Consider the following 25,094-nt stretch of genomic DNA (forward strand, 5'->3'; position numbering starts at 1 on the left):
TCGGACGGTTTTTCACGGGACACATTTCCGCTGTTGTTATTGCACCAGTGAGCCACGGATGAGAAGATGCTGCTTTGTTATTGATTGAAGTAAAGTCTGAATGTCATTAAAACAGTTGGCTCAGTCTTTTGACACTTCTTCCACCCCCGTCCTTGCACGCTACACCGCTACAACAAAGATGACGGCGAGAAGACGCTGTCGAAGGTGAGCCACGTAAATAAGACCGCCCGCAAAACGGCGCATCCTGAAGCGACTGTCAGAAAGCGACTTGACGATGATCTGTAAAACATCATCTATGCAACATTTTGACCAAGGAACCACCATTACATGTTATGTAAACCACAAGGAAGTGTTTTCAATTTAGAACAAAAATCATGACCCCTTTGATGCGCCTTATGTATGAAAAAAACCTGACTGGACACGCTCATAATGGCCCTATGGTCCAGAAAATACGGTATCTCACATTTTTGCTGGCAACTGAAATCATAACAGTTAGCCCAGAGACAGCAATTGAGGCACCACTCTATATTCTCAACTCATTCCACAAAGTGGTTAATGTGCAAACTATGAATTAATGGCCGGATCTTTGCAAACTATACAATAAATAACTTTCCTTCATTTTTTCATCACTTCATTGGAAGAAGACTGGATAAAGACAGATGAGAGACGATGTTGTACACATCCCTCTCACATTTGGAGACAATAAGAAGCATCAAACACCAAACAAAAACATCTTCCTTTTCTTCCCACATTTCTCCTTTTTGTTTTCCATTTAGTGCCTTTTCATCCACGTCCAACATTTTGTTTTAATGTTAATTGTTTTCCATCTTTTTCCACTCGCTTGTCAATGAAAGCACTCGGGGACAAACTGCCTCCCCAAACGCTTTCAAAGGAACCATGTTGCACATTTCAGGTACTGTACAGTGCTATGGCCGCCTGAGTCATGTAGTACTCTCAATGTCTTTGGCCCGAGGTGGTGGTGGATTTAGATGGTAGACTTTAATTTAGCAATGGTCAATACATCTTTATATGACTGAAAGAACATGAGTTTGTCAATGTCTAAACATGACAGTTGCTGTACTGGAGAACTCTGCGCACTTCTATGCTGGTATCATAAGGAACTGGTTTTGTCGTTACCTGGGGTTCAGATGAGTGAGCACACAGCTGGTTGCTGCTTGTGAGTGTGTGTCTGTGTCTTAACCCCATGAGGAATCAGTTTTCAGTGGAATGTGTCTTTATTTTCTCCCGTCGTTGCCAGTGGCGATGCTTTGATGCAATCTGCGATGCTCTGTGGAAATTCCTTGAATCTGTCCAACACAGGCTTTACTGGGTTGTATCATTGGTCTATCATTGAAGGCAACAAGTTTAGGGCTCTAAAGGCCCGTATTTTTATTAAAGACCCGTATTTTTACAAATCTCAACTTGTTTTTTTCATTGTTTAACACAACTATTTAGTCCATTGAGACATCTTTGATTGGTTTCCAATGGATTGATTACGTATAACCAATAGGATTTTTAGACATGATTTCCCATGGAGCCCCGAAAATGTAGACTAATGAATAGTGTTAGTGTTTTTTGTATTTTACGGAACCCAGAAAGGATGTGTGTTTTCTAAGAATCCATCCAAAACTGTGGTAATCCATGGCAGTTGAATTGACTTGTTAGTGGTTAAAGCGGTTTCATGGCTATCAGTGGTTTCACGGGTCGAGCAAATCACAACTCTCAGAGACAACAAACCTCTGCCAGGCACTACCTTCAAATAGTAAAACAGTTCAGAATCTAGACAATGATCCAGATTAGTGTTGTCCCGATACCAATATTTTGGTACCGTACTGGTACCAAATTTATTTTGATACTTTTCGGTACTTTTCTAAATAAAGGGGACCACAAAATAATTGCATTATTGGTTGTATTTTTACAAAAAATCTTACGGTACATTAAACATATGTTTTTATTTTGCAAGTTTGTCCTTAAATAAAATAGTGAACATACAAGACAACTTGTCTTTTAGTTGTAAGTAAACCAACAAAGGCTTGTAACATCTTGTGTCATTTATCATTCTATTTGGTCAAAATTATTAAGGACAAGTGGTAGAAAATGAGTTATTAATCTACTTGTTTATTTACTGTTAATATCTGCTTACTTTCTCTTTTAACACGTTCTATCTACACTTCTGTTAAAATGTAAAATATCACTTATTCTTCTGTTGTTTGGATGCTTTCGATCCGATACTAAGTAGTTACAGGATAATTTAAGTCCTCATGTATCCAGGGACGTATTTCCTGAGTTTATAAACATAATACACATTTTAAGAAAACAAACAAAGATTTTGTGACGTTAAAAAATGTCGATGTTAACATAGTAGTATCGACTAGATACACTCCTGTACTTGGTATCATTACAGTGGATGTTAGGTGTAGATCCACCAATGGCGTTTGTTTACATTGTGACGCCGGTGAGCTACGGTGTGTAGTGAAGCATGTTTAGCTATTCCTCGTCCTGCAGGGATGATTCTTTTAAAAAAACGTACCTTATTTGCCGCCATGGTGATTTAGAAGAAGCTAAAACACTGCAGATTGCGGCTGGACGTTAGCCGCAAGCTAGCTAGCCATGTCTAAAGGCACCTCTTCTTGAGGGCGTTTCAGTGTTATAACTTCACCTTTATCGTTAGTGTTTAAGCCAAAATGCGTCCAGTCTCCCTTTTCTGTCTACACACTGTGTCTGCTTGTAAGTACTCAGTGATTGTGCGCTGCCGAACATGCTCATCTGCTCGTAAAACCAGCAATGTCAGGACGTAACAACGATGCGCCGTCATGCCCGTTAAAAAAAAAAGGGGGCGGGAACCGGTACTTTTTAGAGGCCAATATGTACCAAATATGATTCATTAGTATCTCGTTACTATACTAGTACCGGTATACCGTACAACCCTACCACCCATATGTACTTGGTTGAAATAACCTTTTTTGGTTTCAGTTGTTGTTTGCATGATAGTTTATTATTTCTCTGTGGTTTGACGCCTACCAGTTTTTGTACTCCCTCGTCCCAGGAAGAATGCTTTGCGTAAATCTTTTATTTATAGATCTTTATCGCTCTGGAATAACCTGCCTCGAATTCTCACCAGCATTGAAAGTAAACAGGTTTTTAAAAAGAGAGTAATATTTTATCTGAGTTTTTAAATTAGTTTGCTCATTGATGATTTGTTTAGTTTTATATTGTGTAGTTATATTTATATAGTAATTATTATTCTGTGACTGTAAATTGTTTGCTTGTTTTTTATTGATGCTTTTATTTTTTTCTGTATTGTGTAGTTATAATTATATGCTTTTACTTGTAATTGTATTGAATTGTGGACCCCAGGAAGACTAGTGGGTTGTTGAGGCAACCAGCTAATAGGGGATCCTTAATAAAAATAAAAATAAAATCAGTTGTCAGAGAAGTGACAACACTGTTAGGAGCTTTCCGACAAGCTTCAGGTCCACTTTCCCACTGTGGGAATACTGATACTGCTGTGTGTGTTAGGAGGGAGGCTGTTTTTACGTCTCTTTACATTCCTCATACTTGAACACACTGCACCTGTTTCTGAATGTCTAACACACACACACACACACACACACACACACACACACACACACACACACACACACACACACACACACACACACACACACACACACACACACACACACACACACACACGCGTTCTTGTATTTGTTACATTCTTGACACATTGGAAAAATGCCTACATCTTTAGGACCACCCTTACTAAATACAGTATATAAAGATGTGTATTTACAACATGAATAATATATACAGACTATGCAAATATAAAAAAGCTTGTTGTGAAAGATGATTTGGAATTTTTACCAGAAAAAGGTCACAATTTCACAAGAAAAACTTTGAATTTTGGCAGTATTTTCATAAAAGTCGTAATTGTACTCAACGCAAGTCAAAATTTTGTACAATATAATGATAAAAGTTGGAATTTTACTCAATAACAGTCGCAACTTTACAAGAAAAGCTTAACATTTTGGCAATTTTATGAAAAGAGTCGTAATTTTACTCGACAAAAGTCACAATTTTATAAGAACACTTTTACATTTTTTGCTATATTATAGTAATCATCGGAATTTTACTTCGCAAAATTATGACCAAAGTCATAATTTTACTCAAAAAATTTCACCATTTTATAAGAACAACCAAAAAAATTGGCAATATTGTGATAAAAGTCAGAATGTCACCATTTTGCATTGAAAAATAAGAATTTTCCATAAAAAAGTAATTTTTCAAGAAAATATTGCAATTTTACAGAAACAGAAAGAATATGAGAAATTGCTCCCAATTTTCTATGAAAAAAGTTGACACATTGTGAGAAAAAGACTGCTTTTAGTGAATGTTTTATTTTTTGAAATTTTTGCTTGTAATTGATTTTTAATCTTCATTATTTACTTCAAGTTATTACAGTATGTCTTTATATACAAATTAATTTAATTATTTCCTGTTAATTTTGGCCGAAGGGGGCACATTTCAATTTCTTACACACACTTGTTATTTCATATGTTAACCATAGGGGGAGCACTTTTAAAACCGACACACAGTCAATTTGAAAAAATCCCTCCTTTTTGGGACCACCCTGATTTTGCCCTCCTATGGAAGGTACTTTTCCTTGTTGATGTCTCAAGAATGGTAGAAATACAAGAACACACACCAACACACACACACACACACACACACACACACACACACACACACACACGTTCTTGTATTTCTTACCTTCTTGAGACATCCGAAAAATGCCCACCTCTTTAGGACCACCCTTTCTAGATATATAAATATTTGTATTTACAACATTAATAATATATACATAAAAAAAGGTAAGCTTTTAGCTTTTTTTCAATTCTTACCCACACTTGTTATTGCATATGTTGGCCAGAGGGGGAGAACTTCAAATTTTTACCCACACTTGTTATTTCATATGTTGACCAGAGGGGGAGCACTTTTAAAACCGACACACAGTCAATTTGAAAAATCCCTCCTTTTTGGGACCACCCTCATTTTGATCAATTTCCCCACACGGGTGCAAATGAGATCTCAATTTTTTGTTTTTTGTAATGTGCTTAAGGCCGATGACAAACGAGTCACGGACCACAGATGGCCCCTGTGCCGCACTTTGGGCGACCCAGCTGTAGAAGCTAACTGTTAAGGGCCACTATAGTCTTAGTACCGTATCCTAAAGTCACATATGGGACGCGGGTTGTCTTAAATCAGCATCGGAAGTCGTAAAATCAGCTGTTCACTTGGCAGGTTTTTTCGGGGATGAATAGGGAAGTCCTTCTTTAGCTGCCGTCTTGTTTCATCATATATTGCTGCCTTTGCACATGTCAATGTTTACTTTTGTATGCGCATTAAATCAACAAAAAATCCTGACTTTGGAGCAATGTTCACAGACTCTAGTATTTGGCTCTACTATTGGATGCAATGGTTTTCTGTATTGGGACCATGATTTCGGTCCTAACTTGTTACATATGGAAGGTACTTTTCCTTGTTGATGTCTCAAGAAGGGTAGAAATACAAGAACACACACACACACACACATCATAGCCTTTCGTCACCAGTTGAAACAATGTATTTGATGGGAAGAAAAATGTCTCCGGAACATAAATCTAAATACTTGAAACAGGAAAAAAAACGCCCTTATGTGTGTGCATTTTTTTTTATGATTCTGTATTTACCTCATGGTTTTCACGTCAATAAATGTGTTTTTATGATCTGAGAATTTAGTTCCCGAAGGAGACTGGGCGGAAGCGGTTTAAGAGGATTGGAGTTCAGCTGTAATGTAAACTACAGACACTGTGTATGTGTTTGTGTATCTTGGAAGCAAAACAATTGTGAAAAGCAGAAGAGGTTACTGTCCCTCCCAACCCTATTTATTCATATCCACGTACAGTAGGTGTACGTGAGTTTCCACACGCACACATTAGGGTGTGTGTTTCCTGTGCGCAGACTCCCTTTACACAGTTCCCAACATTTCTCAAACATGTCCATTGTTGGACATGGGCTCCATGTTCTAGTTTAGTCGGGTACTGTAGGATGATTCAGGCCAGCTGTGGGTCGCATTCTTTCACAGAAAGATTCAAGTTGTGTGTATGTATTATGAACGACGCTGTCATAACATTTCACGTAATCAGTACCTTTAAGATTTTGTTGTATTTTTTACATTTTTTATTGTTGGTTGGTTGAAGTTTATCTCGAGCATGTATACGGTTCTCCACCAAACCGGATCCCCTCAACGCACTGACTGCGCCTAGAAATTCTGCCCATAAAAAATATGAACAGAATCAGTGACAAAGGTCAGCCTTGGCGGAGTCCAACCCTCACTAGAAACGGATCCGACTTACTGCCGGCAATGCGGACCAAGCTCTGACACCGATCATACAGAGAGAGGACCGCCACAATCAGACAGTCCGATACCACATACTCTCTGAGCACTCCCCACAGGACTTACCAGGCCTTCTCCAAGTCTACAAAGCACATGTAGACTGGTTGGGCAAACTCCCATGCACCCTCAAGGACCCTTCTGAGAGTATAGAGCTGGTGTACCGTTCCACGACCGGGACGAAAACCACACTGGTCCTCCTGAATCTGAGGTTCGACTATCCGGCGTAGCCTCCTCTCCAGTACACCTGAATAGACCTTACCGGGAAGGCTGAGGAGTGTGATCCCACGATAGTTGGAACACACCCTCCGGTTCGCCTTCTTAAAGAGCGGAACCACCACCCTGGTCTGCCAATCCAGAGGTACCGTCCCCGATGTCCACGCAATGTTGCAGAGTCTTGTCAACCAAGACAGCCCCACAGCATCCAGAGCCTTAAGGAACTCCGGGCGGATCTCATCCTTGCCACCGAGGAGCTTTTTAACTACCTCGGCAACCTCAGCCCCAGAAATAGGAGAGCCTACCAGGCACTGCTTCCTCATTGGAAGACTTGTTGGTGGGATTGAGGAAGTCTTCAAAGTATTCCCTCCACCGATCCACAACATCCGCAGTAGAGGTCAGAGTTTTAACATGATACATCACATATTTTCCATTCCTCTTTACAACATGCCCGAAAAGGAGTAGGGAGAAGCAAGGCTTATTTAACCTTACCCCTTTTCTACTTAATAGCAATTACTAACACATATATGTAATTCTTGTTCTCAATTTGTAACACAATTCACATCAAAGATTGCTCAGTGGCCTTGTGTTAGAGTGTCCGCCCTGAGATCGGTAGGTTGTGAGTTCAAACCCCGGCCGAGTCATACCAAAGACTATAAAAATGGGACCCATTGCCTCCCTGCTTGGCACTCAGCATCAAGGGTTGGAATTGGGGGTTAAATCACCAAAATGATTCTAGAGCGTGGCCACCGCAGCTGCTCACTGCTCCCCTCACCTCCCAGGGGGTGGAACAAGGGGATGAGTCAAATCCAGAGGGTCATTTCACCACACCTAGTGTGTGAGTGACTATCAGTGGTACTTTAACTTTTTTGACTTTAAATTCAACAGTTCTGGACTGGTAAAATCAGTACCAGAATCAGTACCAGAATCATAATTTTAATAACTTAAAAATAAAGACAACTTCAGATTGTTTTCTTTGTTTAAAAATAGAACAAGCACATTCTGAAATTGTACAAATCATAATGTTGTTGTTTTTGGTTGTTTTTTTTAGAATTACCTGTTGCGGTTAATAGTATACATATTTTATTTGTCGTTATTTATATTTTCTGAATAAATTATGTGATAATCTTCATTAGTCAACTCATTAGCGTTAGTTGTCAATCTAGTAAGATAAAAAAAATTATATCAAAATCAAATTACAGTATGTTATTTATGATCATTTTCCTCTACCGATGTACTAACATCATGTGGTTTATTTTGTACATATGTAGCATCATCTACAATGATACAAATAATTGCTATTGCGACGTCCAGTGGACACATTTATAACAGCAGTTTCTTTCATTCAATAATGTCAGTTAAATTTTTATACTTACCAAACTCATCCCGCGGGCCGGATAAAACCTGTTCGCGGGCCTGACCCGGCCCTCGGACCGTACGTTTGACACCCCTGCTATATGGGTAATTTTATATCCCAATATGGTATTTTTTCTTGGTCTATTCGCAGTCGTAGTTACATTATCTTCAGCACAGGCATGACATCAACCAAAGATGATTATATCGTACGATAGACATTTTTATAAATTATTTGTGTCTTTGTAGATATGTACAAAATAAACCACATGATGTTAGTTCATCAGTCGAGGAAAATTATCATAAATAACATACTGTAATTTGTATAATGCATATGTTCCTTTTTGACTGTACTTGAATGTATAATAGGCTGTATTTATATTATTCACATGTGAATAATGCTGTATAATAGACTGTATTTATATTATTCACATGTAAATAATGCTGTGTAATAGACTGTGTTTATATTATTCACATGTGAATAATGCTGTATAATAGACTGTATTTATATTATTCACATGTGAATAATGCTGTGTAATAGACTGTGTTTATATTATTCACATGTGAATAATGCTGTATAATAGACTGTGTTTATATTATTCACATGTGAATAATGCTGTATACTAGACTGTGTTAATATTATTCACATGTGAATAATGCTGTATAATAGACTGTTTATATTATTCACATGTGAATAATGCTGTATAACAGACTGTTTATATTATTCACATGTGAATAATGCTGTATAATAGACTGTGTTTATATTATTCACATGTGAATAATGCTGTATAATAGACTGTGTTTATATTATTCACATGTGAATAATGCTGCATAATAGACTGTATTTATATTATTCACATGTGAATAATGCTGTATAATAGACTGCGTTTATATTATTCACATGTGAATCATGCTGTATAATAGACTGTGTTTATATTATTCACATGTGAATAATGCTGTATAATAGACTGTGTTTATATTATTCACATGTGAATAATGCTGTATAATAGACTGTGTTTATATTATTCACATGTGAATAAAGCTGTATGATAGACTGTTTATATTATTCACATGTGAATAATGCTGTATAATACTGTGTTTATATTATTCACAAGTGAGTAATGCTGTATAATAGACTGTGTTTATATTATTCACATGTGAATAATGCCGTATAGTAGACAGTGTTTATATTATTCACATGTGAATAATGCTGTATAATAGACTGTGTTTATATTATTCACATGTGAATAATGCTGTATAATAGACTGTGTTTATATTATTCACATGTGAATAATGCTGTATAATAGACTGTATTTATATTATTCACATGTGAATAATGCTGTATAATAGACTGTGTTTGTATTATTCACATGTGAATAATGCTGTATAATAGACTGTGTTTATATCATTCACATGTGAATAATGCTGTATAATAGACTGTGTTTATATTATTCACATGTTAATAATGCCGTATAATGGACTGTGTTTATATTATTCACATGTGAATAATGCTGTATAATGGACTGTGTTTATATTATTCACATGTGAATAATGCTGTATAATAGACTGTGTTTATATTATTCACATGTGAATAATGCTGTATAATAGACTGTGTTTATATTATTCACATGTGAATAATGCTGTATAAAAGACTGTGTTTATATTATTCACATGTGAATAATGCTGTATAATAGACTGTGTTTATATTATTCACATGTGAATAATGCTGTATACTAGACTGTGTTAATATTATTCACATGTGAATAATGCTGTATAATAGACTGTGTTTATATTATTCACATGTGAATAATGCTGTACAATAGACTGTATTTATATTATTCAAATGTGAATAATGCTGTATAATAGACTGTGTTTATATTATTCACATGTAAAAAATACCCAAGTGTTTATTGTTTATTGTGAGCGAACTGTGGTGCTGAATTTCCCCCAGGGATCAATAAAGTACTTTCTATTCTATTCTATTTATGTTGTATTACAATATATCATGTTATATGGGTGTGTTGCTTTAGGTGTCGAGACTACATTACCCAAAAGGCTTAATGCTGTACACATGTTAGTATGAGAGTTGTGCCGTTAAAGCTATGAAATATGAGATATTGCTACATATTGCTGTTCAGGGTTTGTATACACGGGAAACAAACATGTGTTTTGACTTCACAGTCGACGGGCATGTTTGACTGAAGCTCCGGGACGAATTTAATTGGCAAAAATGAGGATGATTGGCTAAAATGTGTGGGAAGTTGCAGAGACCGGATATTATTCACAGGGATCGGTTGATTTTGTGTGAGTCGATGTGATCGCATCATCACAAATTTCTGCACGGTCGGCTTTTTACGAGATCTGCGTCCGAAAATTAATATTGGATCCCCATGTAATCATTTGGATACCAAAAATAATGGTTTATAAACAAGCTTGTTCTAGTTTGAATGTTTATAAAATGATAACATAACATACACATTGCGTGTCCATTTTTAAAGGATAAAAGGTAGATATTTGGACCATGTTATAAAGGAACCCGTTGACGTTGCCTTTGCTCTCGTACTGGGAGTATCACCAACATGTGCCAAGGTCTTGCCTGACCTGTGATTAAAGCGCGTTATATTGGGTGTCAGGGTCGTGCTAATCCTCACTTTGTTCCTTTGCTTCCATCAGAGGGGCTCGTGTGTTTCCAATTTCATCTCAGGGGGGTTTTTGACACAACACGGCGTAATGAAGTCGTATATTAATAACTCGATGGAGTTATTTGTTGCATCCACTCACAAACCTGTGCATGTTCGCTCTTCTACATTTACATAGGGCTCAAAATGGTTCATTCATCATTTTTGCCTTGTACTTTTGCCTCGTCCACACAGCTAATAAAAATTAACCAGGGCCAGTTTTCCCTCGCAGTAACACAAATAGCTAACTTTAACACAGGGGTCAGCAACCCACGGCTCATCAGTGCCACCCTAGTGGCTCCCTGTAGCATTTTTAAAAAAGGATTGAAAATGGAAAAAGACGGGGATTTTTTATTTTATTTTTTTTTTTAGTATGTTTTTTGTTTGAGGACAAACATGACACAAGCCCACTGTTTAATATGTTTGTGTGTATGCTTCACAGATGAGAGTATTTGGTGAACATTGTTTTGTCCTACTAATTTCGGCGGTTCTTCAACTCACCATAGTGTGGACTGTGACGCAACAGTTTGTTTACATGTAAAATCTTCCACTCCACTTTTGTCCACCAAACATTTTGTGCTGTGCGTGAATGCACAAAGGTGAGCTTTGTGGATGTTATTGACTTGTTGGAGTGCTAATCAGGCATAATCAATGCTAACATGCTATTTAGGCTAGCTGTATGTACATATTGCATCATTAGGCCTCATTTTTAGGTATATTTGAGCTCATTTAATACCCTCTACTTTCATCTTCTTTGTACATAATTTAGTTTTGCATGTCTCATGACACATTATCTGTATGTAATATTGGCTGCATTTCAGATAGTTATGTGTGTCATGTTGTTCCAGACCACAGCAAACATTACCTTGCTTGCCAAAGATTGTAATAAATCCATTAGAAGAAGACAGCCTGCTGTTTCCTTTAACTTGGACACACACATCTATACCTTTGGCCATTGAAAGTCAGTAATTTCCAGGAGTTATCTCACCTTCTGAGTAGCCTCTGATTTACTAATGGTTTCTAATGTTGTAAAAATGTGTAGAATAAATATTACATTTCAACATTTCTGTCAACGAAGATTTACAGGTTGTGAGTTCAAACCCCGGCCGGGTCATACCAAAGACTATAAAAATGGGACCCATTACCTCCCTGCTTGGCACTCAGCATCAAGGGTTGGAATTGGGGGTTAAATCACCAAAAATGATTCCCGGGCGCGGCTACGCTGCTGCCCACTGCTCCCCTCACCTCCCAGGGGGTGATCAAGGGGATGGGTCAAATGCAGAGGACACATTTCACCACACCTAGTGTGTGTGCGACAATCATTGGTACTTTAACTTTAACTTAACTTAACTTTAACTTCAGCCTGCGACACATAGTCATTTTGATAGTAGGCCAAAATAGCTAATATAGACCCTTACATCATGTGTTGTCTTCATTATAATGTATGGCTTTTAAAGTCATTTTGATAGTAGGCCAAAATAGCTAATATAGACACTTACGTCATGAGTTGTCTTCATTATAAGACTTATATACGGCATTTCATTTTTTGCGGCTCCAGACAGATTTTTTTTTTGTATTTTTGGTCCAATATGGCTCTTTCAACATTTTGGGTTCCGGACCCCTGCCTTAACAAAACAAAAACCCTATTCTCATTTTTTTTGCTTTTTTTTTAAAAATCTCAGCACATTTTGGTAAGGGAATTTTTATCTTTCCAAGCATGCTCAAATAGATTTTTTTATCGGCCCTGTGTGTTTGTTTGTTTTTCATCTTTTAGGTCTGTTATCCGTGTTTCATCACATAGTTTCCACGTTACCATGTAAACACACAAAAGTAAAAATAACAATGAGTGCTTATTTATGGTGGCTCAGGTTTAGCTTAGGAAGGAGTTATTCATTGAGAGAGTGGCGCTTTGAACAGTTGCGTCTTTTGCGGCGTTGCGCTGTGTCATGGCTGAGTGTTCGCACGCACCCTCAGACACGCACAAGAAGAGGAATGTAAGAGGGAGACCCCTTTTGTTTTTACCATGCAGCCGCCATGTTAGTAGGGAACAACCTCACCTTTTCTACATCTGCATAGAGCCGAGCTGGGCAAATATTTTGACTCGGGGGGGCACATTGAGAGAAAAACATGTGTCTGGGGGGCCAATTTGTATGTGTGTATAAATTATATATACACATTTAGCTGTAAAAATCTGCTGTACAGTATGTGTGTTTGGGTCCCTTTTTTTCCAGGAACACTAATAACAAAAGTCACAATGTCCGATAGAGTTCTAAAAACGTTATGACAGACCACCTCAAAAAAACGGAATGGATTTTTACAGTTTTTTACTAAATGGGACACCCAAAATGTACATTAAAATAAAGAAAGTGGGATTTACAATATTAACTATGAACAATAAAACACTGAATATTAAAGTTAAAGTACCCATGATTGTCACACACACACACTAGGTGTGGCGAAATTATTCTCTGCATTTGACCCATACCCCCTTCATCACCCCCTGGGAGGTGAGGGGAGCAGTGAGCAGCAGCGGTGGCCGCGCCCGGGAGTAATTTTTGGTTATTTAACCCCCAATTCCAACCCTTGATGCGGAGTGCCAAGCAGGGAGGTAATGGGTCCCAAACAACATATGAACGTTGCTCCTCTTTTAATTCTCAGACCAGCTCATCGATAGTTGTGTATCTTTTACAATCAAGCAAAACACAACAAAAATGTAACAAAACAGCAAAATATGACTGCAAAGGGTTACGGTTTGTACAGGGGAAGAAGACGGCACAGACAACAGGGACGTCGTTTAACTCTGTTTATTTATATACATACAATATATGTATATAAATAATACATGAAGTGTATATAACCCAAACATGTGTATGGTGTGCGACTATGTGTGGGATTAAATGTTGAGTGTTACCAGTAGTGTTGAGCGAGAGGCGGAAGTCAAAGAGGGGAAAGGCTGGCTCGGAGGTCCGTGAGCAGGCAGGAAGTCTGGGACTAAGTCCGTGTCCAGAAGGGAGGTCGGGATCCAAAAGGGGCAGCCAGAGAACCAGAGGGGGACACAGGGAGACGAGACAAACTTCTCGTAACGCGGGAAACGGAGTAGGCTGCTAGAAGACGATACGAATCACGAGGGGGAGAAACACAGACAGAGAGTATGCATATAGCTTGTAGAATGTCGGCTTACTGTACAGGAACAGGTAGCTACGTTCTGGCCCAGGATGGAGGCTTGCACTGGATTAAGAAGGCAGGTCTTCTCATCAGCGACAGGTTGTGTTGATTGCTGATTGATGATTGAATGAGCTGCTTGCTGCAGCCGGAGTGGCGCGCACCGGGCAGCCGCACAGATGAATGCGGCACTGGTGTGCGCCCGGGCCATGACACCAAGTGTATTCAACTCCTACAATATGATATATTATCATGTAAAAATCTGCTTCCGTATCTGTTTCTGACACAGGCGTTTCAGGCTGGCTGCCCACTCTGGTTTGGTCCTGGTATGAGCTGCTGTGACGTAGATTACCGTAATAACTCGTATAACACCCAAAAGCGCAGATTTCGACCGTTGAAATACTTTCTATAGTTCAAGATTCACGGTAAAAACAGCATTGCACATCATAATGGTGGCGACAGTTTTGATGTTAAAGGTCTAAAAAAATGATGTTGAACGTTCGGGGGGCCGGATTGAAAATCTTAATGGACCGCATGTGGGCCACGGGGCATATTTTGCCTATGTCTGATACAGAGTCTCGCATTGACTAGTTTCTTCAAAATAGCCACCCTTTGCTCTGATTACTGCTTACAGTGTTTCCCACACATTCATTTATTTGTGGCGGCCCGCCACAAAAGAATTAAGGCCACCACAAAAAAAAATAAAACTTTTTTTTTTAATTTTAAATTTAAATTTTTTTTTATTTTTTAAATTTTTTAAATGTTTTAAATTATTTTAATTTTTATTTTTTTTTGTGTCCTGTCAAGTTTCTCAGGCAAATCATATAGTCGATGTAGATGCCCATATCGGCTGTTCAGATTTACTTTACAAAAGAGAAGTGTAGGATCAAGATTTTTGGAGCTCTTTGTTCAGTGGATCAGATGTTTGATGAAGCTCTGTGTCTATCTACCACCACTACTGTTTTCTGTTTATTTGTTACTGACTGTGGCAGGACACCTCTGCCTCTGTTTCACTTTATGTTGCTGGTAAATAATATGGTTGTAGTAGTAGGCTAAAGTTAAATTATTTAGTATGCACTAAAGGGGCAGAGCTTTAAGAGACATTTTAGCTTTTATATTTTATAAGATATATTTTTTGTAAGAACCACAATTAATAAATATATTTCAGTGAATAACTTATTGTTCAAATCTGTATATAAATATGTACATAAAGTGTTGTAATTATATTGTAAAATGGATGGATGGATGGACGTTTAAAACAAAACTGTTATTATTAATTAGTAAGTATAATTTTTTTTAGCCTTTTTAGAGAAAATCATATCATTGTGGTAAATTATGCAAATTACTCGATGTCATGGTGACCACGCCCATAGCCACGCCCCCACCGCCAGAGGTATCTTGGCAGTTTATGGGAAACACTGGCTTTGCACACTCTTGGCATTCTCTCGATGAGCTTCAAGAGTTAGTCACCTGAAATGGTTTTCACTTCACAGGTGTCATAGTTTTGAGGCCTTCAGTGACAATCTACAATGTAAATAGTCATGAAAATAAAGAAAACGCATTGAAATGAGAAGGTATGTCCAAACTTTTGGCCTATACTAAATATATATATATATATATATATATATATATATATATATATATATATATATATATATATATATATATATATATATATATATATATATATATATATATATATATATATATATAGTATATATGTATATTTATTCATCAATAGCAATGAGTCCTATTACAGAGCAGTCAATCAAGGGTCGGAACATACATAATGCGTTTGTGTGTGTTACACAATTTCTGACGTTGTTGTGTGTTGTTGTTGCAGGTGTACGCTCCATCGGCCAGTACAGCCGACTACAACAGAGATTCACCGGGCTACCCCAACTCCAAACCTGGTTTCCCAAGCTCATTCTTTATGCCAGGTACACTCACTGAAGAAAAAAGAAATGACATCAAATGTTGAAATGAGTGTTTTCCCTTTTTTCAGTTTTGTTTAGATTTTTGCTATTTTTAAAAGGCACTTACATAAAGGCAAATATTTTAATGAATTATTAGAATTATTTGTCAAGGATAAAATACATTTACAGTTTGTTTAAGCTGTACCATCGTCAGATAAAACTTAGTACATATATTTTGTCAATCAGGATTGTAGGAATGTGACAGTTGGGTTTCTGCCTGCATATAATAGCAAACAGTGGGCCTGATCTACTAAACGCTTGCATGTTCCAAAACGTTCAAAGTTGATAGCACTAGTAAAGCTGATTCACTAAGCTGGTGAGAATTGCACCCCTTAAATGAGAAACATAAAGAGCACAATCCATTTAGCGTGTCTTCATGAATATGCAGAATATATTGTGAATAATTATAACGCCCACAATGGTGGGAGGAGGCGATGCGACCGTAATCATTCAGCGATCACAATGTGATTTATCAAGACTGAAACTGTAATGCGGCCGCTATGCTTAGCACGTGTCGAAAGTACGAGCAAACTGGCACAGTTACAAACAAATGTCTGTTAGAAAGAAGGCGATCGTGCTCCAAAGACAGACCATGGACAGAGTATCCCTTGTCTGTGTCATCATATTTAGACCAGGGGTGTCAAATGTGAGGCCCGCGGGACAGGTCCTTGAACAGGTTTGCATTTTTTAATTAATCAAACTGCTGTTTTAAATGTGTCCACTGGATGTCGAAATATCAATTCTGTCAGGCAAGCAAACAGCTTATACCTGGACCAAGCAAGGGTACACAGTAAAGTGGCTTTGGCACCCTTATTTCCCCAAAAAGTGGACACAGTTTGTAACTCAATCCTCTGTAATAATTCCTACCTCCGTTTGTGTGGTTTGTTGAGTTAGCACAGGATTAATACGTAGATATAACAAATGAGGTATTTGATACCTAAAAGAGTTTTTTTTTATTTATTATTTAGTATTTTGTTGAATCCCAGATCGGCTGTGGCTTAAAGTTTAATGGCTTTTTAGATACACTGAGATGAAATCTAAGTTAATTGTCTTCTCTGTTTTTGAAACTGCACCAAGTCTTCCTCAGAATTTTCACTAACATGAAGAGTTTTCGCCAAAAGGGTTTATCTTTAATATATGCATCTTCAGAATGTCCTTGTTCTATTTTTGGCCAAAGTAAAGCAAAGAAAACAATCTGAAGTTGTCTTTATTTTTAAGTTATTATGCCATGATTTTACCTGTCGGGCCCACTTTGGAATATATTTTTACCCCATGCGGCCCCTGAGCTGAAATGAGTTTGACACCCCTGATTTAGACTGTCATGAATGAAAATATTACACGTATTGTCTATTCATCAGTGACATTTTATAACTGTCTGACTTAAGGGGCTGTTTTAAACAAATTTGTTTCGGTGCTTGCTTGTGTTTTTTTAATAGCGTTAGTTTTTCCCCATTTAGGAGATGTATTATTTAATATATTTCCAATATGAAAAAACTTCTTGCATTGAGCATTTTTTAACACCTGGATCATTCCAAATGCACCATCACCTACCAGAGCACACTTTCGGCATACTAAAATGAGTTTCTGTTGTCAAGATCACACTTCTCTGTCGCCCAGAAAAGGTGGTTCATATAATATTAGTCTACTGCATATTCCACGACATAACAAAATAGCACAGGTTGGCCTATTAGAGCAGGGGTGTCAAACTCGTTTTTATTGAGGGCCACATCCCAGTTATGCAGTGTTTCCCACACATTCATTTATTTGTGGCGGCCCGCCACGAAAGAATTACGTCCGCCACAAATAAAAAACATTTTTATTTTTTTATTTTTATTTTTTTTGTCCTTTCCAGCTTCTCAGGCAAATCATATAGTTGATGTAGATGCCCATATAGGCTGTTCAGATTTACTTTACAAAAGAGAAGTGTAGGATACTTCTCTTGTTGCCTTATTTGTATTTGACCACTACTGTTTTCTGTTTATTTGTTACTGACTATGGCAGGACACCTCTGCCTCTGTTTCACTTTATGTTGCTGGTAAATAATATGGTTGTAGTAGTAGGCTAAAGTTAAATTATTTAGTATGCACTAATTAAAGGGGCAGAGCTTTAAGAGACATTTTAGCTTTTATATTTTATAAGATATATTTTTTGTAAGAACCACAATTAATGAATATATTTCAGTGAATAACTTATTGTTCAAATCTGTATATAAATATGTACATAAAGTGTTGTAATTATATTGTAAAATGGATGGATGGATGGACTTTTAAAACAAAACTGTTATTATTAATTAGTAAGTATACATTTTTTGAGCCTTTTTAGAGGAAATCATATCATTGTAGTAAATTACGCAAATTACTCGATGATGTCATGATGACCACGCCTATAGCCACGCCCCCACCGCCACAGGTATCTTGGCAGTTTATGGGAAACACTGTTATGGTTGCCCTCAGAGGGCCGTTTTTAACAATGAGTAATATATGAATTTACATGTATATATATATAATACATTAACATTAAACAATATATTTTTTTACATAAACTGCAAAAAAAAACAAAAAAATTAAAAATACTTTAAAAACTGGCAGCGCAGTCACCAGAATTTTACAGTAAAAACAGTGTTTTTACAGCATATAAAACAATTTTTTAGCAGTAAAATTCAATCAACAAAGCTGCCAGTTTTGTTTTTTTTAATCGTAAAATCTTGTTGTTTTAATGTTTTTTTGTTTGTTTTTTAATATTTTATCGTCTTACTGTATATAGAAAAAAACAGTACCAAAGTTGATTTTATGGTAAAACCACTGCGGAATTTAACCGTAAAATCTATTGTAAATTTTACAGTCTACAATTTGATTGATCATTTGTTCTGAAGTCATAAGTCAAGCAGATATTTCAGTACAGTATTTATCTTTATTTTAACCAAAAATATTTTTGGAATACACGATAATATAATATTTTGATCTTGATAATATTGCATTTTAAAATACATGCAATTGCATGCAGTACATGATTTTTGATGTCAAAAGGGAAAGAACAAATATATTTAGTAAGAAAAGATTAAGCATTTTATTAACGCATATTATTTCCAGGCTTTCGCAGGCCACATAAAATAATGTGGCGGGCCAGATTTGGCCCCCGGGGCCTTGAGTTTGACACCTGTGTATTAGAGCATATAATGTCATGAATGTCTCCATAAGCACAACAGGTTTGATAGATGTAAACATCTCATTTAAATAGGGCGGTCTGCACCACCTTTGCGCTTTACTTGTGCAAGCAGTCTTAGTAGAGCCCACGCAACACGCCCGCTAATAGTACTCACAAATGTATAGTTTGCGCACGCTATTTAGCACTTATTATTTGGATTGTACTAAATCGGGCCCCATGTGTTTTATCAACTGTTGTGTATTGAATTTCGTTCTTTAATCAAACTGGTTCAAATTGTATACTGTATTTAGGGCAGATGAAGATTGAGTACTGGCATTATCCTAAACATACGTTTATTTGACCATCTCTTCTTAGACGGCCACCACAGCGGCGATCCCTGGAGCAGCAGTAGCAGCAATATCAGCCAACAGGGTTATCACGGCAGCATGTTGGGAGGGGGCAACTCGGCACATGGCCCAACCCAGAGCTCTTCGTACTGTGGGATTCACCCTCACGATAGACTGGTGAGAAGAATTGTTGATGATTGTTTATGACTACATTGTTCTCCAAAATCTTTCATGTAGCCAGATATCAGAATCAGAAATACTTGAATAATCCCAGAGGGGAAATTAATATTTTCAGCACAATCCCATTTAAAGGCCTACTGAAATGAAATGTTCTTATTTAAACGGGGATAGCAGATCCATTCTATTCTATGTCATACTTGATCATTTCGCGATATTGCCATATTTTTGCTGAAAGGATTTAGTAGAGAACATCGACGATAAAGTTCGCAACTTTTGGTCGCTGATAAAAAAAAAGCCTTGCCTGTACCGGAAGTAGCGTGACGTCACAGGTTGAAGAGCTCCTCACATCTGCACATTGTTTACACCAGCAGCGAGAGCGATTCGGACCAAAAAAGCGACGATTACCCCATTAATTTGAGCGACAATGAAAGATTTGTGGATGAGGAAAGTGAGAGTGAAGGATTAGAGTGCAGTGCAGGACGCCAGGGTGTATCTTTTTTCGCTCTGACCGTAACTTAGGTACAAGGGCTCATTGGATTCCACACTTTCTCCTTTTTCTATTGTGGATCACGGATTTGTATTATAAACCACCTCGAATACTATATCCTCTTGAAAATGAGAGTCGAGAACGTGAAATGGACATTCACAGTGACTTTTATCTCCACGACAATACATCGGTGAAGCACTTTAGCTACGGAGCTAACGTGATAGCATCGTGCTTAACTGCGGATAGAAACAGAAGAAATAAACCCCTGACTGGAAGGATAGACAGAAGATCAACAGTACTACTATTACTTCTACTATCAGGAGTTACCGAACCAAACCCTGGACCTGTAACCACACGGTTAATGCTGTCCAGCCTGGCAAAGCCAGCAATGCTATTGCTAACGACGCCATTGAAGCTAACTTAGCTACGGGACCTCGACAGAGCTATGCTAAAAACATTAGCTCTCCACCTACGCCAGCCCTCATCTGCTCATCACGACCCATGCTCACCTGCGTTCCAGCGATCGACGGCGCGACGAAGGACTTCACCCGATCATCGATGCGGTCGGCGGCTAGCGTCGGATAGTGCGTCTGCTATCCAACTCAAAGTCCTCCTGGTTGTGTTGCTGCAGCCAGCCGCTAATACACCGATCCCACCTACAGCTTTCTTCTTTGCTGTCTTCATTGTCCATTAAACAAATTGCAAAAGATTCACCAACACAGATTTCCAGAATACTGTGGAATTTTGAGATGAAAACAGACGCTGTTTGTATTGGGACACAATGTGTCCCAATACTTCCGTTCAATCCGTGACGTCACGCGCAAACGTCATCATACCGAGACGTTTTCAGCCGGATGTTTCCCGGGAAATTTAAAATTGCACTTTATAAGTTAACCCGGCCGTATTGGCATGTGTTGCAATGTTAAGATTTCATCATTGATATATAAACTATCAGACTGCGTGGTCGGTAGTAGTGGCTTTCAGTAGGCCTTTAATGTCAGACAAACATTACAGGGAGACAGAACAGGATCGCTGACGGGTCTGCCAACTTCCGGCGCCCCTTACAAAAAAGGTGAGAAACAGGTAAACGCTGGGGAGAGGAGGTGAGGAAAAAAAATTCAGTCTAAGCCTGGGCCCGTGGAGAGGGGGTCCAGACTGAGGCCAAGGGAAAAAAACCTCATAGCCACAGCACACATAAACATGTGTGTAAGAGGGAAACATCAAATAACACAAAGGACATTAAAGGCCTACTGAAAGCCACTACTACCGACCACGCAGTCTGATATTTTATATATCAATGATGAAATCTTAACATTGCAACACATGCCAATACGGCCGGGTTAACTTATAAAGTGCAATTTTAAATTTCCCGCTAAACTTCCGGTTGAAAACGTCTATGTATGATGACGTTTGCGCGTGACGTCAATAGTTAAACGGAAGTATTCGGACACCATTGAATCCAATACAAAAAAGCTCTGTTTTCATCTCAAAATTCCACAGTATTCTGGACATCTGTGTTGGTGAATCTTTAGCAATTTGTTTAATGAACAATGAAGACTGCAAAGAAGAAAGTTGTAGGTGGGATCGGTTTATTAGCGGCTGGCTGTAGCAACACAACCAGGAGGACTTTGACTTGGATAGCAGACGCGCTATCCGACGCTAACCGCCGACCGCACGGATGATCGGGTGAAGTCCTTCGTCCTTCCGTCGATCGCTGGAACGCAGGTGAGCACGGGTGTTGATGAGCAGATGAGGGCTGGCGTAGGTGGAGCGCTAATGTTTTTATCATAGCTCTGTGAGGTCCCGTTGCTAAGTTAGCTTCAATGGCGTCGTTAGCAACAACATTGTTAAGCTTCGCCAAGCTGGAAAGCATTAACTGTGTATTTACAGGTCCATGGTTTAATAGTATTGTTGATTTTCTGTCTATCCTTCCAGTCAGGGGTTTATTTATTTTGTTTCTATCTGCATTTAAGCATGATGCTATCACGTTAGCTCCGTAGCCAAAGTGCTTCATCGATGTATTGTCGTGGAGATAAAAGTCACTGTGAATTTTCCATTTCGCGTTTTCGACTCTCATTTTCAAGAGGATATAGTATTCGAGGTGGTTTAAAATACAAATCCGTGATCCACAATAGAAAAAGGAGAGAGTGTGGAATCCAATGAGCCAGCTTGTACCTAAGTTACGGTCAGAGCGAAAAAAGATGCATCCTGCACTGCACTCTAGTCCTTCACTCTCACATTCCTCATCCACAAATCTTTCACCCTGGCTCAAATTAATGGGGTAATCGTCTCTTTCTCGGTCCGAATCGCTCTCGCTGCTGGTGTAAACAATGGGGAAATGTGAGGAGCCATTCAACCTGTGACGTCACGCTACTTCCGGTACAGGCAAGGCTTTTTTGATCAGCGACCAAAAGTTGCAAACTTTATCGTCGATGTTCTCTACTAAATCCTTTCAGCAAAAATATGGCAATATAGCGAAATGATCAAGTATGACACATAGAATGGATCTGCTATCACCGTTTAAATAAAAAAAAATCATTTTAGTAGGCCTTTAAAAGAGCAGAGATGATGCAACTAGCCACTTCTACACTGCCCTAAACAGAATATGTTACTGTAACGTCAGCAACCACATTAGAAACCTTTGTAACCCGTTTTCTTTCATCATTTATATATCATATGATATATTGTGATGTATATTGTTATCGCAGGAGGCTGCAATATATGTTGCAATACATATTTTTAGACTCTATCCCAAATCCCTAAAACAGACACTTTTTGTAGCCACAACATGCGTATGGATATTTGACCGCTCTTCTTGGCAAAGCTTATTTCAATTGGTTGATTACCTGGCAGTGACTTTAGGAACGTTCACAAACATTCCAAAACGTTGAGGTCTGGGCTTTAGGAAGGCCATTCCAAAAGCTGACGTTCCAAATTGAAAAGGATCTTGATGTGCCGCAGCTCCCCCACATTGAGAGGAGCCACATGAGGTGGTTCGGTTGGGCATCTGGTCAGGATGGCCCTCGGACGCCTCCCTGTGGAGGTGTTTGGGGAATGTCCGGCCGATAGGAGGCCACGGGGAAGACCCAGGACAGATTGGGGAAACTATGTCTCCCAGCTGGCCTGGGAACGCCTCGGGATCCCCCAGGAGGAGCTAGACGAAGTGACTGGGGGGAGGGATGTCTGGGCTTCTCTGCTCAGGCTGTTGCCACCGCGACCCAACACCTCGGAGGAGCGGAAGGTTGGAAGGGCATGTGATCTCGCACGGCATTGTGGGACCGCGGTAGCCATTTTTGTAGGCCAATGCTTTTGTTTACATGGCTGTACTGTGTTCACGGTAATGTAAGAGAGAGCAACAAACTACATTCAAATTGATCGTACAAAATAAAAAAAAATCAATGGACCGTACCCAGACAAACTGTAGACACACTGTCCAAAGGCTCGCTACCTCAAAAAAATAAGTAAAATGAACGGAATTGATCCATATGACAATAGATTTGAGTAAGCTGCCACCATTGTCTGAGGCAAACTTGTCTATATCTCGTCAACGGAGTCTGTTTTTGTACCGCTGAAGGATTACAGAATGCTTGATGTGCCGCTGCTCCCCCACATTGAGAGGAGCCACATGAGGTGGTTCGGGCACCTGGTCAGGATGGCCTTCGGACGGCTCCCTGTGGAGGTGTTTGGGGAACGTCCGGCCGATAGGAGGCCACGGGGAAGACCCAAGACACGGCGGTATGGCGTAGTGGGTAGAGCGGCCGTGCCAGAAACCTGAGGGTTGCAGGTTCGCTTCCCGCCTCTTACCATCCAAAATCGCTGCCATGGTGTCCTTGGGCAGGACACTTCACCCTTGCCCCCGGTGCCGCTCACACCGGTGAATGAATGAGTTGTAAAAATGAATGATGGGTTCTCACTTCTCTGTGAAGTGCTTTGAGTGCCTAGAAAAGCGCTATATAAATCGAATCCATTATTGTGGGGCGGTATACCTCGGTTGGTTGAGTGGCCGTGCCAGCAACTTGAGGGTTCCAGGTTCGATCCCCGCTTCTGCCATCCTAGTACACTGCCGTTGTGTCCTTGGGCAAGACACTTTACCCACCTGCTCCCAGTGCCACCCACACTGGTTTAAATGTAACTTAGATATTGGGTTTCACCATGTAAAAGCGCTTCGAGTCACTAGAGAAAAGCGCTATATAAATATAATTCACTCACAATTCACATTGGGGAAACTATGTCTCCCATCTGGCCTGGGAACGCCTCTGGATCCCCCCCGGAGGAGCTAGACGAAGTGACTGGGGGGAGGGAAGTCTGGGCTTCTCTGCTCAGGCTGTTGCCACCGCGACCCAAGATGGAAGGTTGGAAGGGCATGTAATCTTGCAATGCATTGTGGGGCCGCGGTGGCCATTTTTGTTTACATGGCTGTACTGTATTTGCGGTTATGTAAGAGAGAGCAAAAAACGAGATTAAAGGCCTACTGAAATGACATTTTTTTATTTAAACGGGGATAGAAGATCCATTCTATGTGTCATACTTGATCATTTCGCGATATTGCCATATTTTTGCTGAAAGGATTTAGTAGAGAACATCGACGATTAAGTTCGCAACTTTTGGTCGCTGATAAAAAAAAGCCTTGCCTGTACCGGAAGTAGCGTGACGTCACAGGTTGAAGGGCTCCTCACATTTCCCCATTGTTTACACCAGCAGCGAGAGCGATTCGGACCGAGAAAGTGACGATTACCCCATTAATTTGAGCGAGGATTAAATATTCGTGGATGAGGAACGTGAGAGTGAAGGACTAGAGTGCAGTGCAGGACGTATCTTTTTTCCGCTCTGACCGTAACTTAGGTAAAAGGGTCATTGGATTCCACACTTTCTCCTTTTTCTATTGTGGATCACGGATTTGTATTTTAAACCACCTCGGATACTATATCCTCTTGAAAATGAGAGTCGAGAACGCGAAATGGACATTCACAGTGACTTTTATCTCCACGACAATACATCGGTGAAGCACTTTAGCTACGGAGCTAACGTGATAGCATCGTGCTTAAATGCAGATAGAAACAAAAGAAATAAGCCCCTGACTGGAAGGATAGACAGAAAATCAACAATACTACTATCAGG

General features: G+C 39.1%; 1 protein-coding gene across 5 annotated transcripts in view; it reads left to right on the plus strand.

The window, feature by feature from the left end:
• The window catches only part of tcf4 (transcription factor 4), a 355,283-nt gene that overhangs the window by 292,514 nt on the left and 37,675 nt on the right, over positions 1-25,094 (plus strand). For all 5 annotated transcript variants that reach the window (XM_062031630.1, XM_062031631.1, XM_062031632.1 and 2 more), the window contains 2 exons: positions 15,686-15,782; positions 19,338-19,486. In XM_062031630.1, coding sequence (XP_061887614.1) covers positions 15,686-15,782; positions 19,338-19,486 — 246 coding nt within the window. The remainder of the gene's footprint in view (positions 1-15,685; positions 15,783-19,337; positions 19,487-25,094) is intronic.

The sequence above is a fragment of the Entelurus aequoreus genome, linkage group LG21, assembly GCF_033978785.1.
Source record: "Entelurus aequoreus isolate RoL-2023_Sb linkage group LG21, RoL_Eaeq_v1.1, whole genome shotgun sequence".
Lineage (NCBI taxonomy): Eukaryota > Metazoa > Chordata > Actinopteri > Syngnathiformes > Syngnathidae > Entelurus > Entelurus aequoreus.